The following is a 23,180-nucleotide window of genomic DNA, read 5'->3' on the forward strand; positions in this document are numbered from 1 at the left end:
TTAACATTATTTCTCACATTGTCTCTCTCTTAAGGAATGAGTGCCAACAGCCTTAATTTCCAGCTGTACCTCCTAGAAGGGCTTCATCGGTGGAACCAGGACCGTCACGCTGCATCCCTGGCAGTCAAGCCTCCCAGCCTGCTCAGTTACTCAGGGGACCTTGTTCACTGTGTCAACACCCAGAGTGTCAAGGTGCTTGGAAGGAAATTTCTGCCCTCTTTTCAGCCACCTGCTGTTTACACTGGTAAGTTTAACCTTTCCACCATGATGAGGTGATATTTCATATCCATCATATATAATAACCTCTTTGATTAAATTTCTGAAAGCTAATTTTCGTCTTCCTATTCTTTTGTCTGTCCCAGGGGAGCTAATAGGTATCGATTACCTGTACCGTCAGACCAGAAGGCCCCTGCAGGATGTACATCCTGACTCAGAGGAGACCGACCACATGCTGGAGGATGTTTGCACTGAGGAAGAGCTGGATGAGGGCTTTGGGGATGCTGGTTTGGATCACAGCTTGGACCTCACCATTGAGCTGCTGGAAATCCTCAGGTCCATCACCTACCAGCTTTTCAACTCCCTCTTCTCTCCACGCTACTGCTGCTCCTCCTAGGCCTGGATGTAGCTCCAGTGCAGCAGCATCTGAGCATCATCTGGTAATATTCTCATCACATTTCTTTTATCGTACAATGTCAGTGGATAATTGTTACTGTGATATGATTCCACTTATAGTAAAAATGTAGCAGTGCTATCAAGAAACCGACAAAAATAAAATGCAATAAATACAAATCTGGAGAATGAACAAATTAATAAAAGCATAATACACTCTACTATTTCTAGATTGAGTATGAGGACACAGAAATGCCCCCTGGCCCATCAGCCCCTCCGGCGAGTTATCTACTCCCAAGTTCCACCAGCCTTTCAGCAGCTGTTTCTGCTGCTGCAACTGTTTCTCCTGGTCCATCCGCATCCCCACCAGTCACTCCTGCTGTAGCGCGGCGGGTGAGTGTTTCTTTGGTACAAGTTACCACACAACCTGTTATACTTGTGGTATGCTTCGGGTTTTTACTTCTATTTGATTTCTTTTTGTTTCCCAGGCTTTGGATTTTCCGACCAGGGTGTTGTCTGGCCCATCAGCCATCACCACCAGCTCAGCCTCCATGCTTCCTCTCCCCACCACCCTCTCGACCACTGTCCCTACAGCCACAGCTTCCTCTGGATCACAGACCACCACCCCAGCAGCACCTGGGCAACATCTGGTGAGTCTTTTTGCGAAGAATTACACTGGGACAGTTATGTTACTTTTCTGTATTTGCTACTGTGTATTTTTTTTTGTTTGTTAATTTTGATGTACTCTTATATTTACCAGGCAGTGGATGAGCGTGGTGTTCCAGGAATGGACGGCGTGGACTGCCTGGCTGAGTACTTGGTGGGGCTGAGAAATGAAACTGGCCTCACCCTTAACAACCTGCAGGCCAGTACAATTATAGCCCTGTGGCAGAACCTCCTGCCATATGATCGCCAGCGGGTGGAATATGCTGCACGGCCCCAGAGTCGCCTGACAACAGGACGCTACAGGGTTTCGAAAAAGAAAGCAGAATTTACACCAGGTGTGGAGAGCATGACACGCTGTGTCTTAGGATCAACAGGATCCCCTGCACAGTGGCCAGACTGTTGTCGCCTGATAGAGTCCATCTTTGTAAAACTGTGCAACCTCTATAAGAGCCCTAAAAAGCAGGGCAATTATGCTCTGACAAGATGGACTCTCATCCTCAAAGACTACCGCAAAATCAGGCAGCTGGTCCTGGGTAATGGTGTGGTCATGCAGACCACTACATTACAGTTGTTTGAGGTCAACCAAACAACCCTCATCCAGTGGCACAACAAGCGCCTGAAGAGGCAGGAATGTGGTATTCTGCTGCAAGGGGTCAACTTGCCTCCCTCTATTCCTGTTGCTCCTGTGCCTCTACCACCTATGCAGTCACGTCCCACTGCTGCACCCCCACAGCTTGGCCCCCAACATCAATACCACTTGCCACAGAGTACAGCAGGAAAGGCCGTGGACAAGAGGAAGTCTGTTCTTCCAGCCCAACACCTTCATCCTCCAAAGGCTTTCTGCCCAGGATTGCCTTCTATGAGGCAGTTGGTCACACAGCAGACACGTCCACATACCTCTGCCCCTATGCCTATTGTCCCCCAATCCAGCCCTGTCAGTGGCCCAATTGTTGTTTTGCCCCCACAAGTCCCTGCAGTCAAGTTGCTTGCTCCTGCTGGCCCCCTCCCCATCCCATCTTCTGCCCGAAGACGGTACATTCGTACAACAGAAAAAAACAAATGCAGTCAGTGTATGCAGCCCCGGACTCTTGAAAATGGCCATCGTCAATATTATGGCTATGTATACTGTCCTTTTAACACTGACATGCCACATGACCAGTGGTTGGAGGACATGCGGAGGAAGAGGGCAGCAAAGAAATGATTTCATTATTCTGGAGTGTAAATAATGTATGTATATAGTTTTAAAAGAAAGTGTTGTTGCAATAGTTCAGTATTTTGTATCTTCTAATGTTTGGTGGTTTTAGTTTTTTTGTATGTTTATTGGCCAATACATGAGGATTTCTTTCATTCTTTGTATTTATTTTGTTATTACCTCCAACAAAGAGGTATTTTTTTTACTCCAGTCTGTTTGTTGGTCCATTTATTTAATTCATTTCTTCGTTGTTTGGGGTTCTTTGTGTCAAGATTTCCAGTGTATTTTGTAATAAATGTGTATACTTCTTCTACAACACTATCTTGTTTATTTCTCCCAAAGATATAGCATATTTTAGCTATTAACTGTGTATATATATATATATACACAGTTAACATTAACTTACTCTATTCAATAAGAAAAGACCATTCAAGTCAAAATAATAATAAAATATGTGTTGATGCAACTACTGATTGTTAATAATGTGAGTTACATTGCTATAAAAAAACGATTTATTAATATTATTTCATTAACAACAATCACATCTCTATGCAAGCATTACAAACACAATGTTTGACCATTTGACCAATATAAAGTAACTAAGTGACATTTACAAGATTCATAATACTTGGTAACAGTTTGGGTAAATAGACATGTTGCTGACGGGAATTGATCCAGCAACCTTCGGATCCACAGCTGCTTATGCCATACTCCAGCAAAGTGTCATTTTGGTCATATTACTCTAATTAATACAATAACAAATGCATCCTACAACATCTGACAGGCACCAGGATCAGTTTCCATTCTTTATTCTTTCCATTTCCTCTCTTTTTCCTTCCCCTCTTCTTCCCCTCTTTTCAATAGGCACGTGTTTGGGTGATTTTCACCGGACGTTAGTGTTTGTGTATTAAATTAGGCGATCTTATTACTTTTCAAGGGTAACAACGTTCAGGCCCGCCATATTTATTGCCCCATATCATGCACAGCTATCATCCTGTCACAGGCTTGGTGACTCTGGCATGCCAACAAGTGAGTAAAACATAGCTAAGGTTCGTTTACGTTGGCAATCGTTAGCTACGCAGATTTCTTCTTTGATACTAGAGCTAAGTTATCTAGCTAGCTACAGGTGAAGTTGTAGCAGTCAGAGAGAAAAAAAAGAAATGTCCAGAAAACCAGAAGGAAATAGAAGAGCTTCTGTTCAGGGAAAGCAGTGATGAAGATGTTGATGATGTGGAAGCAGAAGTGACAGTGACAGTGATAAAGACTACCTACCAGAACCAAGTGATGATGATGATGAGGAGGATGACAGTGATGGTATTGAGCCTCGCACTTCAAGTCATCAGATAAAAAAAATACGACGTAATGATTCCGGTAGGCCTACCACCAGACAAATGGTCACCCCAGGACCTGTTGACTCTACGTCTACTGCCCATCCTACTTCCCCTGCCACACATCCTGCTGTCCCTGCCACACCTCCTGCTGTTACTGACACACCTCATTCTGGTTGCAGGGGGAGAAGACGGCGCCATGAGGATGAGGATGATGGCGTGTCCCCTAGTGTGAGATTTCAAAACAGCTCCTACAGGAGTACTTCTGGTTTCCAGTAGAGTTGTCGGCCTCAGACATCGGCAACCACCAGGAAAGCAGCACGGAACATCATGCCTGCTTATCCACAAGGACTAACACCAGAATCATCAAATGCTGACACCCTTGAGAAGTACTTCACATTATTTTTTGAGGACCAAATCATCGACGAAATCGTGACATGGACGAACATATGTATTGATGCTGAAGCTACGAAATATCAGAGGAGAACAGCTACAGTTCAGAGAACAACAGCAGCAGAGGTGCGTGCGATGCTGGGGATTTTTATCTTTAGTGGTTGCCAAATGGACAACCATCTGTCTACTAAAGAAATGTGGAACCCTGGTACTGGTGCACCTGTGTTCCGTGCTGCTATGTCTGAGGGTCGCTTTTCGTTCCTCCTTGCCTGTCTGCGATTTGATGACCCTGACACACGGCGGGAAAGACAGGCCATGGACAAATTTGCTCCCATTAGAAAAATATGGGACATATTCATTGACAACTGTAAAAAGTTGTATATGCCCAGGGAAAACATAACTGTGGCTGAACAGCTGCTGGCATTTAGAGGGAGGTGTCCAACAAACCTGTCAAATATGGAATCAAGCTTGTCCTAGCCAATGATGTCCACAGCAACCTGGGGAAGCAGGTGACACAACCACAGGGTGGCCAAAGTCTTGGCCATTATTTCACCAAGGAGCTGACCAAGCAATATCACCAGACAAACAGGAATGTGACCACTGATAATTGGTTCACCTCTGTGCCACTGGTGATTGACCTACTGGAGAACTGTGGCATGACCTTTGTGGGGATGGTGAAAGCTAACAAAAGGGAGATCCCACATGTGATGAAAGATAAAGAAAATCGCACGCCAGGCTCCAGTGCTTTTCCTTTCACCAAATGACTAACTTTGGTGTCCTTCCTCCCTGACACAGCTTAAAAAAAGAAGCTTGTCCTGCTCCGTTCATCCATGCACACAACCAAGCATAGGACCCACTCGCAAGCCTGAAGTGATCGAATTTTACAACCCAACGAAGGGAGGTGTCGTTACTTTCTACCAGATGTGTGGAAGAAAAACCAAGAGGTGGCCATTGTGTGTGTTCTATGGCATGATGAACGCTGGTGTGATAAACTCGTGGATCATACACAAGGAGAATGCCATGAAGAGAGGTGACAACCAAATGAAGAGGAGGTAGTATATGCAGGCTTTGGCACTGGCACTCATCAAGCTATGGGCAGAGCAGAGGCTCTCCTCTTCAAATCTGTCACGTCAGCTCAGAATCCTCATCTGTAGCATGTGCGACATCCCTACCCCTGGCACTCCTGCAGGCGTGGCAGGACCAGTGGCAGCAGAAAGCAGAGGTCCCTTAGTGAGGTGTGCTGACTGCCCCACAGGCTCGGACAGGAAGACACGACACAGGTGTCATGTCTGCCGTCGACTGGTGTGTCCTCGCCACTACTACCCTGCCTGTACTGACTGTATGTAAGGCATAAGGTAAGTTAGAGTGGTCCTGGAATTTGCATGTAATCCTTATTTAGTGTAATGGTAATGAATAAATATCACTTAGTGGTAATTTCCAAGGGAATTAATTTGTTAAAAAAATGTTTATAGTCAGAAAAATGACTCTCGAAAAATGCCATTTTTTGTTTATCTCTCCCACAGTTGTCAGTGATGCAGGGAGACTGTGCCTTCACCAGACAAGGCTCACATGTCCCTGGAACAGGTGGACCGAAGAAGAAGTTCCCAGCTCCATTATTTATTTTAATATGAATTTTTCGTTAACGATTCCCTAATTTTTCCTAAATTTTAGAGCTTTTTTATAGGGTCCCCCCATGATACCTTTTTTTCGTTTTATGAGACGTTGTATAGGGGAAAATAAAAGAAGAGTACTTCAATTTGCCATGTAATGTTGTACTTTAATATATTTTGATGAGAACAATTTTTTATCGGGTATATTATATCGGGGAAAATATACCCGACGTTAGTGATGGTGTTACGAACTGTTCGTTAGTGTTCTAGGGCTAGAAGAGTCAAGTCGTCCATACACAGCATTCCGAACACCTGGGAGGAGCATATCCATCACCTGTCGCTGGTCCTGGAAAAGATCCAAAAGGCAGGGCTGACACTCAATCTCTCCAAAGTGTAATTGGGCACGATAGGAGACACGGTACCTAGGTTACCAACTGGGAAGAGGAGAGGTGCGACCACAAGTGGATAAGGTGGAAGCTATCCGGAACTGCCCTCAACCTCGTACCAAAAAAGAAGTACGATCCTTCCTCGGATTGGTTGGCTGGTACAGGTGGTTTGTGTCCCAGTTAGCAACCATTGCGGCCCCACTCACAGCTTTGACCAGTAAAGACCAAAGGAACCCAGTGTCATGGTCAGATGACTGTGAAACAGCCTTCAGGAGTTTGAAAGCCTCTCTCTGTTCTTCAACAGTCCTCAAGAGTCCAAACTTTAACAGAAGATTTCTGGTACAGGTGGATGCGTCTGTAGTTGGCCTGGGAGCAGTCCTGGCCCAAGGAGACCCTGGAGAGGAGCATCCAATCCTATACCTGAGCCGCTAGCTGCAGCCACGTGAGACCAGATATTCTATGATGGAAAAGGAAGGCCTGGCCATTAAATGGGCACTTGAAAGTCTGCGATACTACCTGCTTAGACGTGAGTTTGATTTAGAAACAGACCACAGAGCTCTCACCTGGATCAACTCCATGAAGGACCACAGCAGTCGTCTTACTCGATGGTACCTCTCACTCCAGCCTTTCAGGTTCACCATCCGAAATCGGTCAGGCAAGACCAATGTGGTGACAGACTACCTTTCCAGACTGCCGCACAGCACCAATCTCAGGGAGGAGGGGGATAATGTGACGGAGGTGCTCCATCACTGACCGCCAGCAGTCCACGGACACACACACTCGCACACACGCCGACAAACATTTTCACGCTTCCTGTTTCAGTGCCTAGTTTATCGCTATTTAACCTGATGGGTGCACACTCATCAGCTCCGCATTTTGGTTACACACACATGCACACACAGACGCTGACTTACCAGCGGTTTGGGGACGCTGCTCGTTCGTCTTGCCGTCAGTGTAGGAAGTTCAAGGGATTAAACAGGGGCATAACTTCCTGTTGGTTTAAATAGTTTCCTGTTGTGTTTTTTTTTCAATGATAATTAGTTAGAATTATAGTCTTTATAGTTGATACCTTTTGTTTCACAAAAGTCATTTGATTTGTTTAAAGAGGAGATTTTGTGATATGTAAAGACGTCATTGTAACCTGTTATTTTTGTTTCCATGCACTGGTTTTGCCCATAATATAGTTTGAATTGGTAATTAAGCCCAGTGGGAGGGGCTGAATGTATAAAATGGCAGCTTCAAGCCCTTGCGAGGACTCTGAGTCTGAGTCTGATTACAGAGGAGGTAACATCACAGCTCATGGGAGAGTTAGGGAAGAACTTTTCCTGTCATTTTTGATTTTAAATTATTTTGTTTTAAATTCTTGTATATATGTCCACGAGCACCTTGGGAGCCGGCTGTAAATAAATTGAAAACACCACACTTTTCCGACTGAAAACACCACACTTTTTTGAGGAGTTTTAAGAGAGACCCCGCCACATTAGTACTTTCATGAGACTTAATCAATAAATTATTTCCCCTTCCTTTGAAGGGTGGTGCCCTGAGGTAACTTTAATCAATTAAAGTTATTTAACATTTTTTCTGATAACCAAATTTATTGAATGCCCAAAGGCACACCATTTAATGGTGTCACGCTTAATTTATGTACAACTATATATATATATATATATATATACAGTGCTGTGAAAAAGCATTTGCCCCCTTCCTGATTTTTTATATTTTTGCATATTTGTCACACTTAAATGATTCAGATCATCAAACAAATTTTAATATTAGACAAAGATAACCCGAGTAAATACAAAATGCAGTTTTTAAATGATGATTTCATTTATTAAGGGAAAAAAGCTATCCAAACCTACTTGGCCCTATGTGAAAAAGTAATTGCCCCCTGAACCTAATAACTGCAACTGCAATCAAGCGTTTGCGATAACTGGCAATGAGTCTTTAACATCGCTGTGGAGGAATTTTGGCCCACTCTTCTTTGCAGAATTGTTTTAATTCAGCCACATTGGATGGTTTTTGAGCATAAACGGCTTGTTTAAGGTCATGCCACAGCATCTCAATCGGATTTAAGTCCGGACTTTGACTAGGCCACTCCAAAACCTTAATTTTGTTTTTTTTGAGCCTTTCAGAGGTGGACTTGCTGGTGTGTTTCGGATCATTGTCCTGCTGCATAACCCAAGTGTGCTTGAGCTTGAGGTCATGAACTGTTGGCCAGACATTTCCTTCAGGATTTTCTGGTGGAGAGCAGAATTCATGGTTCCATCAATTATGGCAAGTCGTCCAGGTCCTGAAGCTGCAAAGCAGCCCCAGACCATCACACTACCACCACCATGTTTGACTGTTGGTATGATGTTGTTTTTATGAAATGCTGTGTTAGTTTTATGCCAGATGTAACGGGACACACACCTTCCAAAAAGTTCAACTTTTGTTTTTGTCAGTCCACAGAATATTTGCCCAAAAGTCTTGGGGATCATCAAGATGTTTTTTGGCAAATGTGAGACGAGCCTTTGTGTTCTTTTTGGTCAGCAGTGGCTTTCGCCTTGGAACTCTCCCATTGATGCCATTTTTGCCCAGTCTCTTTCTTATTGTTGAATCATGAACACTGACCTTAACTGAGGCAAGTGAGGCCTGCAGTTCTTTAGATGTTGTTCTGGGGTCCTTTATGACCTCAGGGATGAGTCTGTAATTTTGGTAGGCCGGCCACTCCTGGGAAGGTTCACCACTGTTCCAAGTCTTCTCCATTTGTGGATAATGGCTCTCACCGTGGTTCGCTGAAGGCCCAAAGCCTTAGAAATGGCTTTGTAACCCTTTCCAGACTGATACATGTCAGTTACTTTGTTTCTCATCTGTTTTTGAATTTCTTTAGATCGCGGCATGATGTGTTGCTTTTTGAGATCTTTTAGCCTATTTCACTTTGTCAGACAGATTCTATTTAAGTGATTTCTTGATTCAACAGGTCTGGCAGTAATCAGGCCTGGGTGTGGCTAGTGAAATTGAACTCAGCTTTCCAAAAAATGTGGTTAATCACAGTTCATTCATGATTTCTCAAGGGGGGGCAATTACTTTTTCACATAGGGCCAGGTAGGTTTGGATAGCTTTTTTCCCTTAATAAATGAAATTATCTTTTAAAAACTGCATTTTGTATTTACTCAGGTAATCTTTGTCTAATATTAAAATTTGTTTGATGATCTGAAACATTTAAGTGTGACAAATATGCAAAAATATAAAAAATCAGGAAGGGGGCAAATGCTTTTTCACAGCACTGTATATATATATATATATATATAGTTGTACATAAATTAAGCGTGACACCATTAAATGGTGTGCCTTTGGGCATTCAATAAATTTGGTTATCAGAAAAAATGTTAAATAACTTTAATTGATTAAAGTTACCTCAGGGCACCACCCTTCAAAGGAAGGGGAAATAATTTATTGATTAAGTCTCATGAAAGTACTAATGTGGCGGGGTCTCTCTTAAAACTCCTCAAAAAAGTGTGGTGTTTTCAGTCGGAAAAGTGTGGTGTTTTCCAGTATATATATATATATATATATATACACTTAACATATCAATTATATTCAATTTATTTTGACCATTCGAGTCAAAATAAAAATAAAATGTGTTGGTGCAACTACTGATTGTTAAAAATGTGATTTACATTGCTATAAAAACAAGATTTACTAATATTTCATAAACAACAATCACATCTCTATGTTAACATTACAAACACGATGTTTGACCATTTGGCATTCTCAATGAGTCACTGTCCAATTTGTATCAAATATGAAGTAACTAAGTGCCTAATAGTAACTAATTTTGACTCAAATGGTCTTTTCTTATTGAATATAATTGATATGTTAACTGTATATATATATATATATATACACACACAGTTAACAGCTAAAATATGCTATATTTTTGGGAGAAATAAACAAGATAGTGCTGTAAAAAAAGTATACACATTTATTATAAAATACACTGGAAATCTTAACACAAAGAACCACAAACAACAGTAACCACGAAGAAATTAATGAAATAAACGCACCAACAAAGAGACTGGAGTGAAAAAATAACCTCTTTGTTGGAGGTAATAACAAAAAATTAAATAAATACAAAGAATGAATGAAATCCTCCTGTATTGGCCAAAAAACATACTGTGGAGGTGAGGGGGCTGGGAGAGCACCCTCACCTGCACCACAGAGGATCAATCAGCACAGGTGAGAGCTGTTAGCTGATTTGTCCTCACGCTTAAAAGGCAGCATGTGAGCTGTCTCAGGACACTCTCCGACACAGTGGACTCGAAGACACTGAGCGAGACACTGAGCGAGACACTGAGCTGGAAAGCAGGGATTGCTGGCCCTTTATGTTCTGAGTTTGTTATGGTGATTAATAAAGTATGCTTAAACGCAACACCTGTGTCTCTGGCTGTGTGTGGGAGAGCCCCGTGGCATTGTCTACTGCCACACATACTAATAAACTAAAAGAGCAAGCGACTTGACTGCAGGGACTTGTGGGGGAAAAAAAAAACAATTGGTCCACTGATAGGGCTGGATTGGGGGACAATAGGCAAAGGGGGCAAAAAAACAAATGGGCCACTGAAAGGACTGGGTGGGGGGACAACGGGCATAGGGGCAGAGGTATGTGGACGTGTCTGCTGTGGGACCAACTGCCTCAGAGCAGGCAATCCTGGGCAGACAGCCTTTGGAGGATGAAGGTGTTGGGCTGGAAGAACAGACTTCCTCTTGTCCACTACCTTTCCTGCTGTACTCTGTGGCAAGTGGTATCGATGTTGGGGGCCAGGCTGTGGGGGTGCAGCAGTGGGACGTAACTGTATAGGTGGGAGAGGCACAGGAGCAACAGGAATAGAGGGAGGCAAGTTGACCCCTTGCAGCAGAATACCACATTCCTGCCCCTTCAGGCGCTTGTTGTGCCACTGGATGAGGGTTGTTTGGTTGACCTCAAACAACTGTAATGTAGTGGTCTGCATGACCACACCATTACCCAGGACCAGCTGCCTGATCTTGCTGTAGTCTGTGAGGATGAGAGTCCATCTTGTCAGAGCACAATTGCCCTGCTTTTTAGGGCTCTTATAGAGGTTGCACAGTTTGACAAAGATGGACTCTATCAGGCGACAACAGTCTGGCCACTGTGCAGGGGATCCTGTTGATCCTACGACACAGCGTGTCATGCTCTCCTGGTGTAAATTCTGCTTTCTTTTTCGAAACCCTGTAGCGTCCTGTTGTCAGGCGACTCTGGTGCCGTGCAGCATATTCCACCCGCTGGTGATCATATGGCAGGAGGTTCTGCCACAGGGCTATAATTGTACTGGCCTGCAGGTTGTTAAGGGTGAGGCCAGTTTCATTTCTCAGCCCCACCAAGTACGCAGCCAGGCAGTCCATTTCTGGAACACCACGCGTTTCCACTGCCTGGTAAATATAAGAGTACATCAAAATTAACAAAAAAAAAATAATACACAGTAGCAAATACAGAAAAGTAACATAACTGTCCCAGTGTAATTTTCTTCGCAAAAAGACTCACCAATTGTTGCCCAGGTGCTGCTGGGGTGGTGGTCTGTGATCCAGAGGAAGCTGTGGCTGTAGGGACAGTGGTCGAGAGGGTGGTGGGGAGAGGAAGCATGGAGGGTGAGCTGGTAAATCCAAAGCAGAAAATCCAAAGCTTGGGAAACAAAAAGAAATCGAATAGAAATAAAAATCCTGAGCATACCACAAATATAACAGGTTGTGTGGTAAATCGTACCAAAGAAACACTCACCCGCCGCGCTACAGCAGTAGTGACTGGTGGGGATGCTGATGGACCAGGAGAAACAGTTGCTGAAAGGCTGGTGGAACTTGGGAGTAGAGAACTAGCAGGAGTGGCTGATGGGCCAGGGGTCATTTCTGTGTCCCCATACATAATCTAGAAATAAATTGGCATTTAAGTAGTTTTTTTGTATTATGCTTTTATAAATGTATTCATTCTCCAGATTTGTATTTATTGCATTTTATTTGTGTCTATTTCTTGATAGCACTGCAACAATTTTTACCATTAGTGTAATCATAACACCGTAACAATTAAAATGAACAGGAAATAATTGTAAATCCACTGACATTGTATCAGATATGAAATACATCCCATACATCACATTGTATGATAAAAGAAATGTGATGAGAATATTACCAGATGCTGCTGCACTGGAGCTACATCCAGGCCTAGGAGGAGCAGCAGTAGCATGGAGAGAAGAGGGAGTTGAATAGCTGGTAGGTGATGGACCTGAGGACAGGTCCAGCAGCCCAATGGTGGGGTCCAAGCTGCGATCCAAACCAGCATCCCCAAAGCGATCATCTTCCAGCTCTTCCTAAGTACCAACATCCTCCAGCATCTGGTCGGTCTCCTCTGAGTCAGGATGTACATCCTGCAGGGGCCTTCCGGTCTGACGGTACAGGTAATCGATACGTATTAGCTCCCCTGGGACAGACAAAAGAATAGGAAGAGGAAAATTAGCTTTCAGAAAATTAATCAAAGACCTTATTATATTTCATGGATATGAAATATCACCTCATCATGGTGGAAAGGTTAAACTCTCCAGTGTAAACTGTCGTGTTCTTTTGTCCCGAGATATGAGAAGAGCCGGTCTCGGTTTGGTTCAACAAGTATTTATTTAGAAGCAATGAAAAGCTACAACATAGCTATGGGCACTCAACGCACAGCCCCGGCCGTCTAATAGCACGGGGTAGTCAAGAGTCGCGCCAAACAGACAGCGGGTGCAATATTTATAATAGTAGGTAGAACTTCATTGGTCAATAACGAGGGGGAGTCACCGTGGCTTAGCCCTGGCTCTCTTGCTAGTGCACAGGCATGGTCCCAGCCTCTTGGCACTGGAATCTGCCAATGATGAGGAGCCGCTCCCAGTTTCGCCCCTCCTCTGACCGTTGCTGGGCAAATCTTCACATTTCTGACAGTTTGGTGTTTTAAAACAAGCCTTGAATCGGCTGATGGCTTGTAAGTCTTCAGTATGGCATGCGCATTTTCTAGACAAAACAATGCCTTTCCTATCTGTCCTTCAGAACCTAGTGGCAGCTGCTTGAATTCTTTCTAAGGGTATATCACAGTTTCTTAAGAAAACAGTGCATTCATGTATGTGTGATGTTTGAATAAAGCTAATGGAGTTTAGGCTGTAATATAGTAAGTTAGGTATGAGAACAAGTTAAAGTACAGTGTATTGTCTGCCACAGATGTACCCACAACAGGCATTATCAGACAGGTGCGAGACTGAACTGCGATGTGACGCATACACACACCAACCAACTTCAAGATTAAAACCAGCCAGCAACGGCTACTAAAAGTCACTATGTGAAGGCCACACATTCTCCCACATATTCAGCCCAAACTGCCCCTGGCCCCACCCCTGTCTAACATACTGCATTTGTTTAGAGTTCAGTTTCATTGCCATCTTCACAGACACACACACAAAGAAAAACATAGATTTTAGTTTTAACAAAACAGCAGGTGGGTTGAAAGAGGGCACAAGTTTCCTTCCAAGCACCTTGACACTGTAGGTGTCGACACAGTGAACAAGTTCCCCTGAGTAACTGAGCAGGCTGGGGAGCTTGACTGCCAGGGATGCAGCTTGACGGTCCTGGTTCCACCGATGAAGCCCTTCTAGGAGGTACAGCTGGAAATTAAGGCTGTTGGCACTCGTTCCTTAAGAGAGAGGCAATGTGAGAAATAATAAGTAGATTTGTCAGTGTTAGTACTGTACAGGATAATATTATTAATAATAATAATAATAAAACTTTGAACCCTACATATTTAATCTCATCAATGTATAGGGATCCATACAGACCCGTAATGAACCTGTTCAGGTGTAGGTGGAAGGACTCAAGTGATGTGGACCCTCGAGCACACCTGTTATTTGGCAGAACAATGCCCTCTTTGGTGCTGGTGCCCGTCTGGGAATAGAGAAGCACACCCGGTTCATCCTGAATGCACTTTACATGCCTCGTCTGGAACTGCCAGATGTGCTGCATCCTCTCCTGGTCCAACAGAGGGACACCAAGAAGGTCTCTGCCCTTTATCCCTATCAGCTCATTGAGCAGGCATTCAATCATGATGATTATCTGCTGCTCTCCCCTTGTCTGCCTTCTGCAGTGCAGGGCCAGTTCGTCCTTGGTGATCTGTAGGTCTACCAGTTTGTCAGTTATGCTAGGTACACCTTCCCATACCAGCTGTGCAGTCTTGGCTCGCCGCAGCAAGGCAACATCTCTGATGTCCCACTCAAAAATGTAGCTCGACAATTTGGCCATGAAGGTGGCCAAGATTTCCCTTATGTAAGTAAGTGTGCTATAATGAATTACATTGTATACCATGAGCAAAGGTCAATGCTATGAAAAAAATTAGAAACAGTGCAATTTATTTCAACATTTTATTATAATCCAAAACAATGAGGCTCAGTAAGTCTGTTTCCCTGGACAGGACTGACAACCCACCTCTTCAACCATGAACACTATCCTAAATCTCAACCACTGTGCAGAGTGGCATGATTACAGTTACCTTTTCACTTGTGTTGGTTAAATGCACAGTGGATGTGTTAACCACACATCTACCAGCAATCCGCTCAACAGGAAGAAACGATGCTGGGTATGATGCGTCTGTGCCCTGTAAGCTCCAAACTTCTACTGGCTTTCCATAAAAATATCTGTCCGGATGGGGATGGAGCCAGCCTTGGGCAATAACATGTTTAATTGCAGTACCTTTTATCATGACATTAACAACTATGAACTGCTTTATAATGGCTGGTCGCTGTTCTGTTAAAGGGTCAAGGATGGGTTCCTCAAAACTGTTAGTGTTTGCACACCACTTAGCGTAAACATATGCTGACCTTTCCGATCTAGTTCCATCTATGAAGTATGTTACATTCAGATGTGTTACCCTATTTGCATGTCATGGCAAAACAGTTAACGTCAGTGATCCAATTTTCAGGATACATCTGATGATACATTGTTAACATTGCATGCCTGTCAAGCTCATCCAAGATAATATGTTGGAATGGAGAGAGTGGCACCACTGTACAGTTTTCTAAAAGAAGTCTTTCTGCTGACACCAAAACATTGTGCTTCACATAAAGCATATCAGTTGTGTCATCGCATGTCAAAGTTCCAATCATTTGTCCTCCCAAAATACTGACAAACTCAGCACCATATTCACATGTCCATGGCATACTAAGCTGTTGACTCTGCTGAAATTGCCTCATAATTTGAACTTCAATAGTCCTATTGTTATTAAACTTTCCAAGTATTCCATTAAAACGCTCAAATGAAAAACACCAGAAAGAATAAACTGGTCCATAGTCCAATATGCACTCTTTCAAATGAAGATGTAAATGCATGTTCGGGGTGCAGTGCAATGGGCCCAACAGTTCGACAAATTTTTAGAGAAATGTCTGCAGGGATCTATCCGGGTCGTCGGGCAGTAGATGCATTTCTTCAGTTTCTTCAATCTCTCCCACCAAGGTCTCTTCGAGATCTTCTAACGTCAACGGTGCGTTACTCTCGCCGGTATGGTCTTGACTGGATGCCACTAAATCCTGTACAGCATCGGTTTGATCTATTTTGGATTTTCTAACCCATACTCCATTTAAGAAATACAGTTTTTTATGCTCATAATACTGCGCATGAGAGAGATCATTGTCACAATGTCCACAAACGCGCCTGTGTCTCGGTCTGTTGACTTCCATCATGAAAATGTAAATAAAACGGTGATCCCTCGCATCTTTATTTGCTTCCTGGTCAGTCGTCTACGTCATGTTAGATGGATCGTCCAATCACATGCAAGCTCATGGTCACCTGGAGGACCTCACGAGACGAGAGCATATAAACCGTAGACAGACTTATATTTCCGGCAATATTGTTCTTGTATCTTCTCTGTACCTGCTTTTAGCCCACAGCGAGATTATTAGCTCAAACTTAATATTCACAATGAACAGACGTTGCCTGAACTTTACCTCGCCAGCAACACCACTGAACCACGGACAGCTTTGTGACCGAAGCTTTTCAGACAGTCCTGGACCCACAGACAAGAGACTGTTGGCTGCGTTTAGTGGTTTGTCTCGCCAGGTGACTATTGTGCTTGGTGATATAAATCAGAAGCTGGACGATTTAAATCAAAACCTCGCCGAAGTCCGAACTACGATGGTTTCCCTGGACGAGCGGGTGACTGTGCTGGAGAACAACAGGTCCAGTGGGCAGGAGTCGAAGAAGAAAAGACGGGCGCAGTATCCCAAACTTGCGGTAAGAGTTAAGCTAAAGAGAAGCCATTTTGCTAACTGCTAAGCCTACGCTGAATAGCGTGTAAACAACTGTGGGATTAGTGAGAAAGTTAGAACAAAGCAATGAGTGCAGAACTAGTGTACGTTTAAATGTTTATGTATTGTTAGAACCGGATTGTTCATAAATGTGACTTTTTTGTTCTGTTGTATTTTATAGGAAACTGTGCGACGTCTGCATAACTCCGAGACAAATGGCAGGCGCTATGAACCGGAGCAATGGTAAGATTAAAAAAAGATACGCTTTGTTTCTATATGAAATACGTTCTCTCTCTCTGATCTCTTTCTATCATATTGTTTTCACAGGGTGAGCTCCCGACACAACAAGTCCATCACTGCACATTTAGGGCAGTGTACGAACCGACGTCATTGTATGTAAGTAACTGTAGTAATTGTGTTCGTGTTTTTTTAATGTGGATCTTATTACAGTGATTCAGCGACTGCTTTACTTGCTTTAATAGTTTTGAACTCATGCTACTCATGTTGTTTTCCAGCTGCATGCAAGACATTCTTTGGGACAATACGGAGGAAATTCCGCTACAGCCAACCAGACCTTGAAGCTCTGGGAGCTGCACTGAAAAGTTCAGCTCGGTCTCGACAGAGAAGGAAGAGGGTAAGATAACTACTATTACATCAAATAATTCACACTTGTAAGTGTATTGTGTCATTGAACTGTGCTGATTGCACTGATTGTGTTTCAGTTGCTTGGAGCAAGGAAGAGTGTCCTGGAGCCAGATGACGCAGAGTTCTGGAGGGGCACCACCATCGACATGATGTCGGATGAGGAGGATGGCTCATCTGAGGGGTTGTCTGGGTGGATTGTGCGGCCTCCATCCTTCCGCAGCCAGGAGCTCGCCAACCTGTGTGCCAAACTTCAGACTAGGCTGGAAGCTGGTCAGAAGTACACAGCAACTCGCCACAGGTGGCTGCACACTGGGGCAGATTCGGACAGATTGCCACCCCTACGATCCAGAGGCTGCAAAGAGGCATTTTAAGCCTCAAATGATGCCCCAGATCTGGGTGTAGGCTGAGTTTGGCTGACACTGCTTGAGCCAGTTTTGTTTGTTCAAATTGTACACACTGTAAATAAAGCTTTGATTCAACATTTACAGCATTAATGTTTTTTCTCTTTGCCCCAGAAATTAATATTCACGTCATTGACAGTGTAGCCAATATGATAACAATGACATGAATAAATATAGCATCAAGCAACTGCTGTGCTTTTGGTATAGGCTTACTAATAGTTAATATTAATAAATATAAGCAACAATACATTTATTATTATAATTAACATCTTTAATTTGTGGGAGGGGTTTTCTCACGTGAGTATTGCAATGACCCAGGGTGACCAATAGCAACATATCTACCAGCCAATCCCGAGTGACATTTCGTTTTAAAGGTCTGTGGTTTCATCCAATGGTGAAGCGAGAAAGTTCTCACCAGCGGCTTCACTGCGATTCATATGCTAATCGGATCACACCTTCGCTCCGCGACTCCCTGCTGGCGGCACGCCCCCTTCTCCAGCCCCCACCACTGCGAAAGCGGGGGTACGTTTCTGCCCCTTTGTGTCACAGGCGAACGCGGAATTCGCCTTCTGTAAACAGGCACTAACTGCCAGGAATTAGGCGAGTCTGCAGACGTTTGCAGTGACGAAAATTCGTCTTTTCGTCTAGTGCACAGAGCTGCTGAAATCCATTTCTGGTCCTGAGCTGGTAAAGTTTTCATTAGCTTTGCAGGCAGCCAGCCAGGCTCTGAACCAGCAGCAGCAGCAGACACCAGATTTCCGGCCAGTGGCTCAGAGTCAGGGGCAGGATGTGCTGAGGGACCAGCCACAGATGTCGCAGCAGAGGAGACACATTCACCAGTGGCAGAGTCCACAGGGGCAGGAGGAGCAGAGGAGGTATCCAAGGAGGTGGTAGTTGACGCTCTCTAATTTATAAATCACAAAAAGGCAAATACATAGACATGATTATAAGCTAGAGAGGATGAGAATCCTTTGTACAGCCAGATGTCAGTCGCCTCATGAAGTGGTAAATGTCTAACCTCACAATGAGGTCTGGCCACCCTCCAAATCGTTGTTTCAATTTGGTCTGTACCCTGTCCTCCCGACAACATTCAGTGTCGACATACAGTAGCCGAGGAGGGGCCACACCAGCATTGCTGTATCTCCGGATGAGATCAGCTGCCATGATGTCCAGAGCTGGACGCTCCTGAGCAGTCAGGACACTGATGAGGATTTGGCCCACCTCATTGCTCACAGATGTAAGCCACAAGGCAGTCCCCTTTGCCAGGCCTGACAGCTTCTTGGTGATCTGTGATCCCAAATAAAGGACAGTGAGTTATTAAATATGTTGTATATGTGTGATGCTAGTATAATTACATGAGGTTTCTTTTATTGAACAAAGCATTAATGTTATATTTCACGTCTGTACTACTAATGTTATAATTTCGACAAAGTGAGGTTATAATGTAGAATATTACAGTGTTTACAGTCAAAAATATTTACTTTTTTGGTGGAGTCCATTTTTAGGACACTTCCAAAGGTGCATGTTATTTTTGCTTTGATGTGGTCCAGCCTGCTCAAGATGTCTCTGCCATAGACAGCTAGCATCCACCTGTGAGAAGGGATAACTACTGGCTCAGGCGGCTCCTGGAATGTGATAGGGAGCAGGCATGGCCGGTCAGCAAAGTCTGTGCATGCACCAAAGTACCGGCAGAGGAACTTCAGCCACTCCCGACTGTGGTTTTCCCTCAGCTGCCTGACCAACCGGCAGGGGCTGTTACCCAGGGCCCTCTCCCTCAGAAAGCAAATCACCCATATGTCACAAGCATATCTATAAAGAAAACAAGGGAAAAGGGAGACAAAAATAAAAACAGCAACGTTGAAGTGTGTTTCAATGACAAACAAAGACGTTACATAAGCAAAATAATCTCAGTATAATAACCTTTGAGTCAGGATCAGTCTGAACTCCAGCCTGTGTTGCATTGCCAGCTGGTCCAATATTGTCTTGCTGGTGGAAATGTAACTGGTTTTGCAACCAGCTGCACTGCACCACAGGGTCTCAGTTATTAAAAAGGTAAAACGTGTCCACATCCAGAACCTTGCGGGCTCTCTTGTGGGCTCCATAGCCTGTGAGCTGTTTGCCACAAAGAGGACAGGCGAGCCTGACCTTCCACAGGTGGTAGGGCATCCACAGGAGAAGCCGGTGGGTAAAAAAGCGCTCTGGAGTGGGGGCCTGATGATAAATGAGCGCTGGTAATGGTGGATTATACCACAGCTTCAGGTCAGAGCGCAAACGATGGTTCTTCCACAGAGCTGCTGAAATCCATTTCTGGTCCTGAGCTGGTAAAGTTTTCATCAGCTTTGCAGGCAGCCAGCCAGGCTCTGAACCAGCAGCAGCAGCAGCCACCAGATTTCCGGCCAATGGCTCAGAGTCAGGGGCAGGATGTGCTGAGGGACCAGCCACAGATGTTGCAGTAGAGGAGACACATTCACCAGAGGCAGAGTCCACAGGGGCAGGAGGAGCAGAGGAGGTATCCAAGGAGGTGGCAGTTGACACTCTCTAATTTATAAATCACAAAAAGGCAAATATATAGACATGATTATAAGCTACTCATGAAGGAGGCTTGTTTCAAGTTTAATAAAATATGGGTGTGAAGAAAACAACTGAAATGAGGAGTTTCTCACAGCTCCAGCAGCAGCCGATGTGACACAAGAGGTGGAGGTGGTTGCAGACACAGGAGAGGGGGGAAGAGACAGAGGAGAGACAGTCTGAATATAGTGCCTGGGACTGTGGCCAGGTGACGGGGTCCTCCGTGCAGAGGCACTTGGCACAATGCCCGAGACAGCAGAGGACTCAGAAGTGCCAGTTGTGGTCTAAGTGAAGAAGAGGACAGTTTACACGAAAATAAATAAAGTATTGTGTCATAATTAGGTATAACAACACAGATATTATAAGACTAGACCATTTCATCATATCTGTAACAAATGAAAATGCCACTATGTTTACTAAGATGCTGTCCTTATATTACCTTGATTCCATGCTTCCCAGCCAAAGACAAGTTTGGCCGTAAATTGGCACCATGCAATCCATCGAACCGTGGTTTTGTTAACTGACAAGAAGAAAAAGTAACCTTATGTGTAGCCGTTTAAAATGTAAATGTATGCAAAATATAAATATTAGCTTCAGTATATCCTCAATACTTACTGATGCCAAAGTCAAAGTGGGCTTGCGTGGTGGTTGCCCAGGTGTTATGGAGGGGGATGCAGATGAGGGTCCTGTTTGTGGTGTCACCGAAGATGACACAGAGACTGATGGCTACAGGTTCCAAGAAATGAAAATGAAATTCAATAACAGGTAATACAACACCAAGACATCGTAATATTATGTAAGACCTCTGATACCTTCTTGTTATGGAAACCACAGTTACATGTCTGTGTCCCTCCAAACAGAGACCTTTGACCCCTGAGCTGCATTGGGCATTTCTCAATCTGTAATATTGATAGTGAATTGTAATATTAGTACTTTGCTTTAAGTGCAGTGATTGTACACATCACTTTTTCCAAGTCTACCTTCAGAAACAGATCGTGCCACTTTTCAGGCGTGGTGCCGGCCGGTTTCCTGCCTCAGCGGGCCAGACCCCTACAGCAGCAAACTTACGCAGACGGGACATCCACTCCTCATCACCCATAGCTCTGTGTGTTTTGTCTTTGGAAGCCATCTGACAATAATAGACACAATTCAGTTTATACATGTGAGGGAAGAAAAAAAAAATCTGCATACTTATAGCATTTGTAAATCAGCAAATTCTAACACATTTCAGCTCATTGTATAATATAGTAGTATGCCATAACTGCTTGTATTAGTTTGGTTACATACACGTTTATACAACTTTATTATTACTTGATAGACATGCACAAGTTAAACCTTGTGTTACATTATAATGATATTATACTCTACTGTAAGTTGAATGTTGGGTACTACAGTAACATTAGGATTACTGAAAATCAAATAGGCAGAACTTTATTCACTCTTTCTATTTAAAATGTATAATAATGTACATCCTTATGAAGAAAAGCTAAAATTGGGGCTCATAAAGATTATACTAATGTACAGCGGTATGAAGAGAGACAAATTTGGCGCTCATACAGATTATAGTAAAAGTTCGGGGGGTGTTATCTTTGGAGGGCCCAGCGGCCATTTTGGAAGCACGCTCACTCACAGACACGCATACACATCTTTCTATAGTAAGTACACCATTAGTAATTTGTGTTTTTATACTTTATTATCTTCATAATAAATGTTTTTCTTTCACAAATGTTTTTTCATTAATGTTGCGTAAGTGTGAATTTTGCCAACCTCTACACTGTCAAGAACTCTATATCCTTCAACTTAGCTAACTATCTATATAGTAATTTTGGTTATAGTTATTAATTTAATTGTTAATCAGAGTGTCAGGTTGGGGGAAAGCAGATGGACCCAGGATGCAGAGTTTAAAACAAAAGTGTCCTTTTAATAGGAAAAAGGTCTTTAACAGAAAAAAAAAAAAAACTAAAAGCACACAGGGGAAAACACTGGACGCTTACACGAGGAGATGCAGAGGACGGGAGCTCAGGAGACAAGGCATACAAAAAGCACAGGGGATCACGACAAACATTATGACAACGAACCGACAAGGACAAAGGGAAGCACAGAGACTTATATACACACACAGGGAAGGCAGGGGCAATTGAACACAGGTGGAACACATGATGACTGGTGCAGGCAATCACAGACAGGAAGTGAAGAAAGAAAACACACTAGGAACAGAGACTACAAAATAAAACAGGAAACAGAACACAGGGAGTGGGAAAACATGCGACACAGAGACAACACATATACAAAAATAAACACAAGGATCTACAAGAAACACGAGGAGGAAATAATTAAACTGAAAACACTCTTAATAAAGAGGCGGAAAAACACTGAAAAATACAAAACCATGACACAGAGTTCCAAATTTGTAGTTCGTACTTTTATGAGACTTAATCAATAAATTGGCTATCTTTTCCCTTCCTTTGAAGGGTGGTGCCCCGAGGTAACTTTAATCAATTAAAGTTATTATTTAATATTAATATTTGTAATATTACTATTCAATATTTTATTTTGATAACCAAATTTATTGAATGCCGAAAGGCACACCATTTAATGGTATCACGTTTAATGCATTATTGCACAACAACCTACATCATCTACAGTTTGGCTCTGCCAACTGAGTTATCGAAGGGTTAAAACATCAATGTAGCATTATTTTGGAAAATGTCCATACCCTAATTAGAGAATGGGAAATTTTCATTGATGTTCACAGTCCGTATGCTAAAAATGCATCACATTGACTGCCCCGCCCTCTCTGCCGGCCTTTGGTTCATTGAGGTACCCTGATAGAGGTGTGAATGATTATTTATATCTTGGGAGTTGATAAGCCTCAGATACAAATCATCTCAACTCCAAACAATTCACATACAAATGTTTCCCCCAAACCCCAATTCATCAGTTCATCAATTGAAATAGTTTGTTCAACTTAGTCCCAGAACCAAAAATGTCCCAAAACAAAGTTTAAGCAGGTGTGGCGTGGTGAGATTGCCGCAGACAGAAAAATAAAAATAATCCACGCTATCCTCACCACCTCTGACC

At 43.3% G+C, this 23,180-nt stretch overlaps 3 protein-coding genes across 3 annotated transcripts; 2 read left to right on the forward strand and 1 right to left on the reverse strand.

Annotated features, from left to right (window-relative positions):
- Positions 1-36: 36 nt before the first annotated feature.
- On the forward strand, positions 37-2,661 carry LOC117769791. The gene is made up of 6 exons (XM_034598930.1): positions 37-244; positions 363-464; positions 517-656; positions 841-1,002; positions 1,098-1,259; positions 1,370-2,661. Exons 1-6 carry the CDS (start codon positions 37-39, stop codon positions 2,474-2,476), a joined length of 1,881 nt encoding a protein of 626 aa, XP_034454821.1. The 3' UTR covers positions 2,477-2,661.
- A 14,361-nt stretch (positions 2,662-17,022) lies between these two features.
- LOC117769710 (uncharacterized protein C14orf93-like) lies at positions 17,023-17,662 on the forward strand. The gene is made up of 2 exons (XM_034598834.1): positions 17,023-17,119; positions 17,208-17,662. The coding sequence occupies exon 2, from the start codon at positions 17,277-17,279 to the stop codon at positions 17,499-17,501; it is 225 nt and encodes a 74-aa protein (XP_034454725.1). The 5' UTR covers positions 17,023-17,119; positions 17,208-17,276; the 3' UTR covers positions 17,502-17,662.
- Positions 17,663-18,482: 820 nt separating this feature from the next.
- Positions 18,483-20,311, reverse strand: LOC117769792. The gene is made up of 4 exons (XM_034598931.1): positions 20,195-20,311; positions 19,452-20,069; positions 19,013-19,340; positions 18,483-18,818 (listed from the first exon to the last, which is right to left on the reverse strand). Exons 2-4 carry the CDS (start codon positions 19,631-19,633, stop codon positions 18,483-18,485), a joined length of 846 nt encoding a protein of 281 aa, XP_034454822.1. The 5' UTR covers positions 19,634-20,069; positions 20,195-20,311.
- Between the last annotated feature and the right edge of the window lie 2,869 nt (positions 20,312-23,180).

Source organism: Hippoglossus hippoglossus, chromosome 10 (assembly GCF_009819705.1).
Source record: "Hippoglossus hippoglossus isolate fHipHip1 chromosome 10, fHipHip1.pri, whole genome shotgun sequence".
Taxonomy (NCBI): Eukaryota; Metazoa; Chordata; class Actinopteri; order Pleuronectiformes; family Pleuronectidae; genus Hippoglossus; species Hippoglossus hippoglossus.

Bases quoted from the DNA above. Each gene is read 5' to 3' on its own strand.
- LOC117769792 (XM_034598931.1), bottom strand. From the start codon at position 19,633: ATGGAGCCCACAAGAGAGCCCGCAAGGTTCTGGATGTGGACACGTTTT. The intron at 19,341-19,451 runs GTTATTATACTG...TTTTCTTTATAG, and splicing joins AGACTGATCCTGACTCAAAG to ATATGCTTGTGACATATGGG. The intron at 18,819-19,012 runs GTAAATATTTTT...TTGGGATCACAG, and splicing joins AAATGGACTCCACCAAAAAA to ATCACCAAGAAGCTGTCAGG.
- LOC117769710 (XM_034598834.1), top strand. From the start codon at position 17,277: ATGATGTCGGATGAGGAGGATGGCTCATCTGAGGGGTTGTCTGGGTGG.
- LOC117769791 (XM_034598930.1), top strand. From the start codon at position 37: ATGAGTGCCAACAGCCTTAATTTCCAGCTGTACCTCCTAGAAGGGCTT. The intron at 1,003-1,097 runs GTGAGTGTTTCT...TTTGTTTCCCAG, and splicing joins CTCCTGCTGTAGCGCGGCGG to GCTTTGGATTTTCCGACCAG. The intron at 1,260-1,369 runs GTGAGTCTTTTT...TATATTTACCAG, and splicing joins CAGCACCTGGGCAACATCTG to GCAGTGGATGAGCGTGGTGT.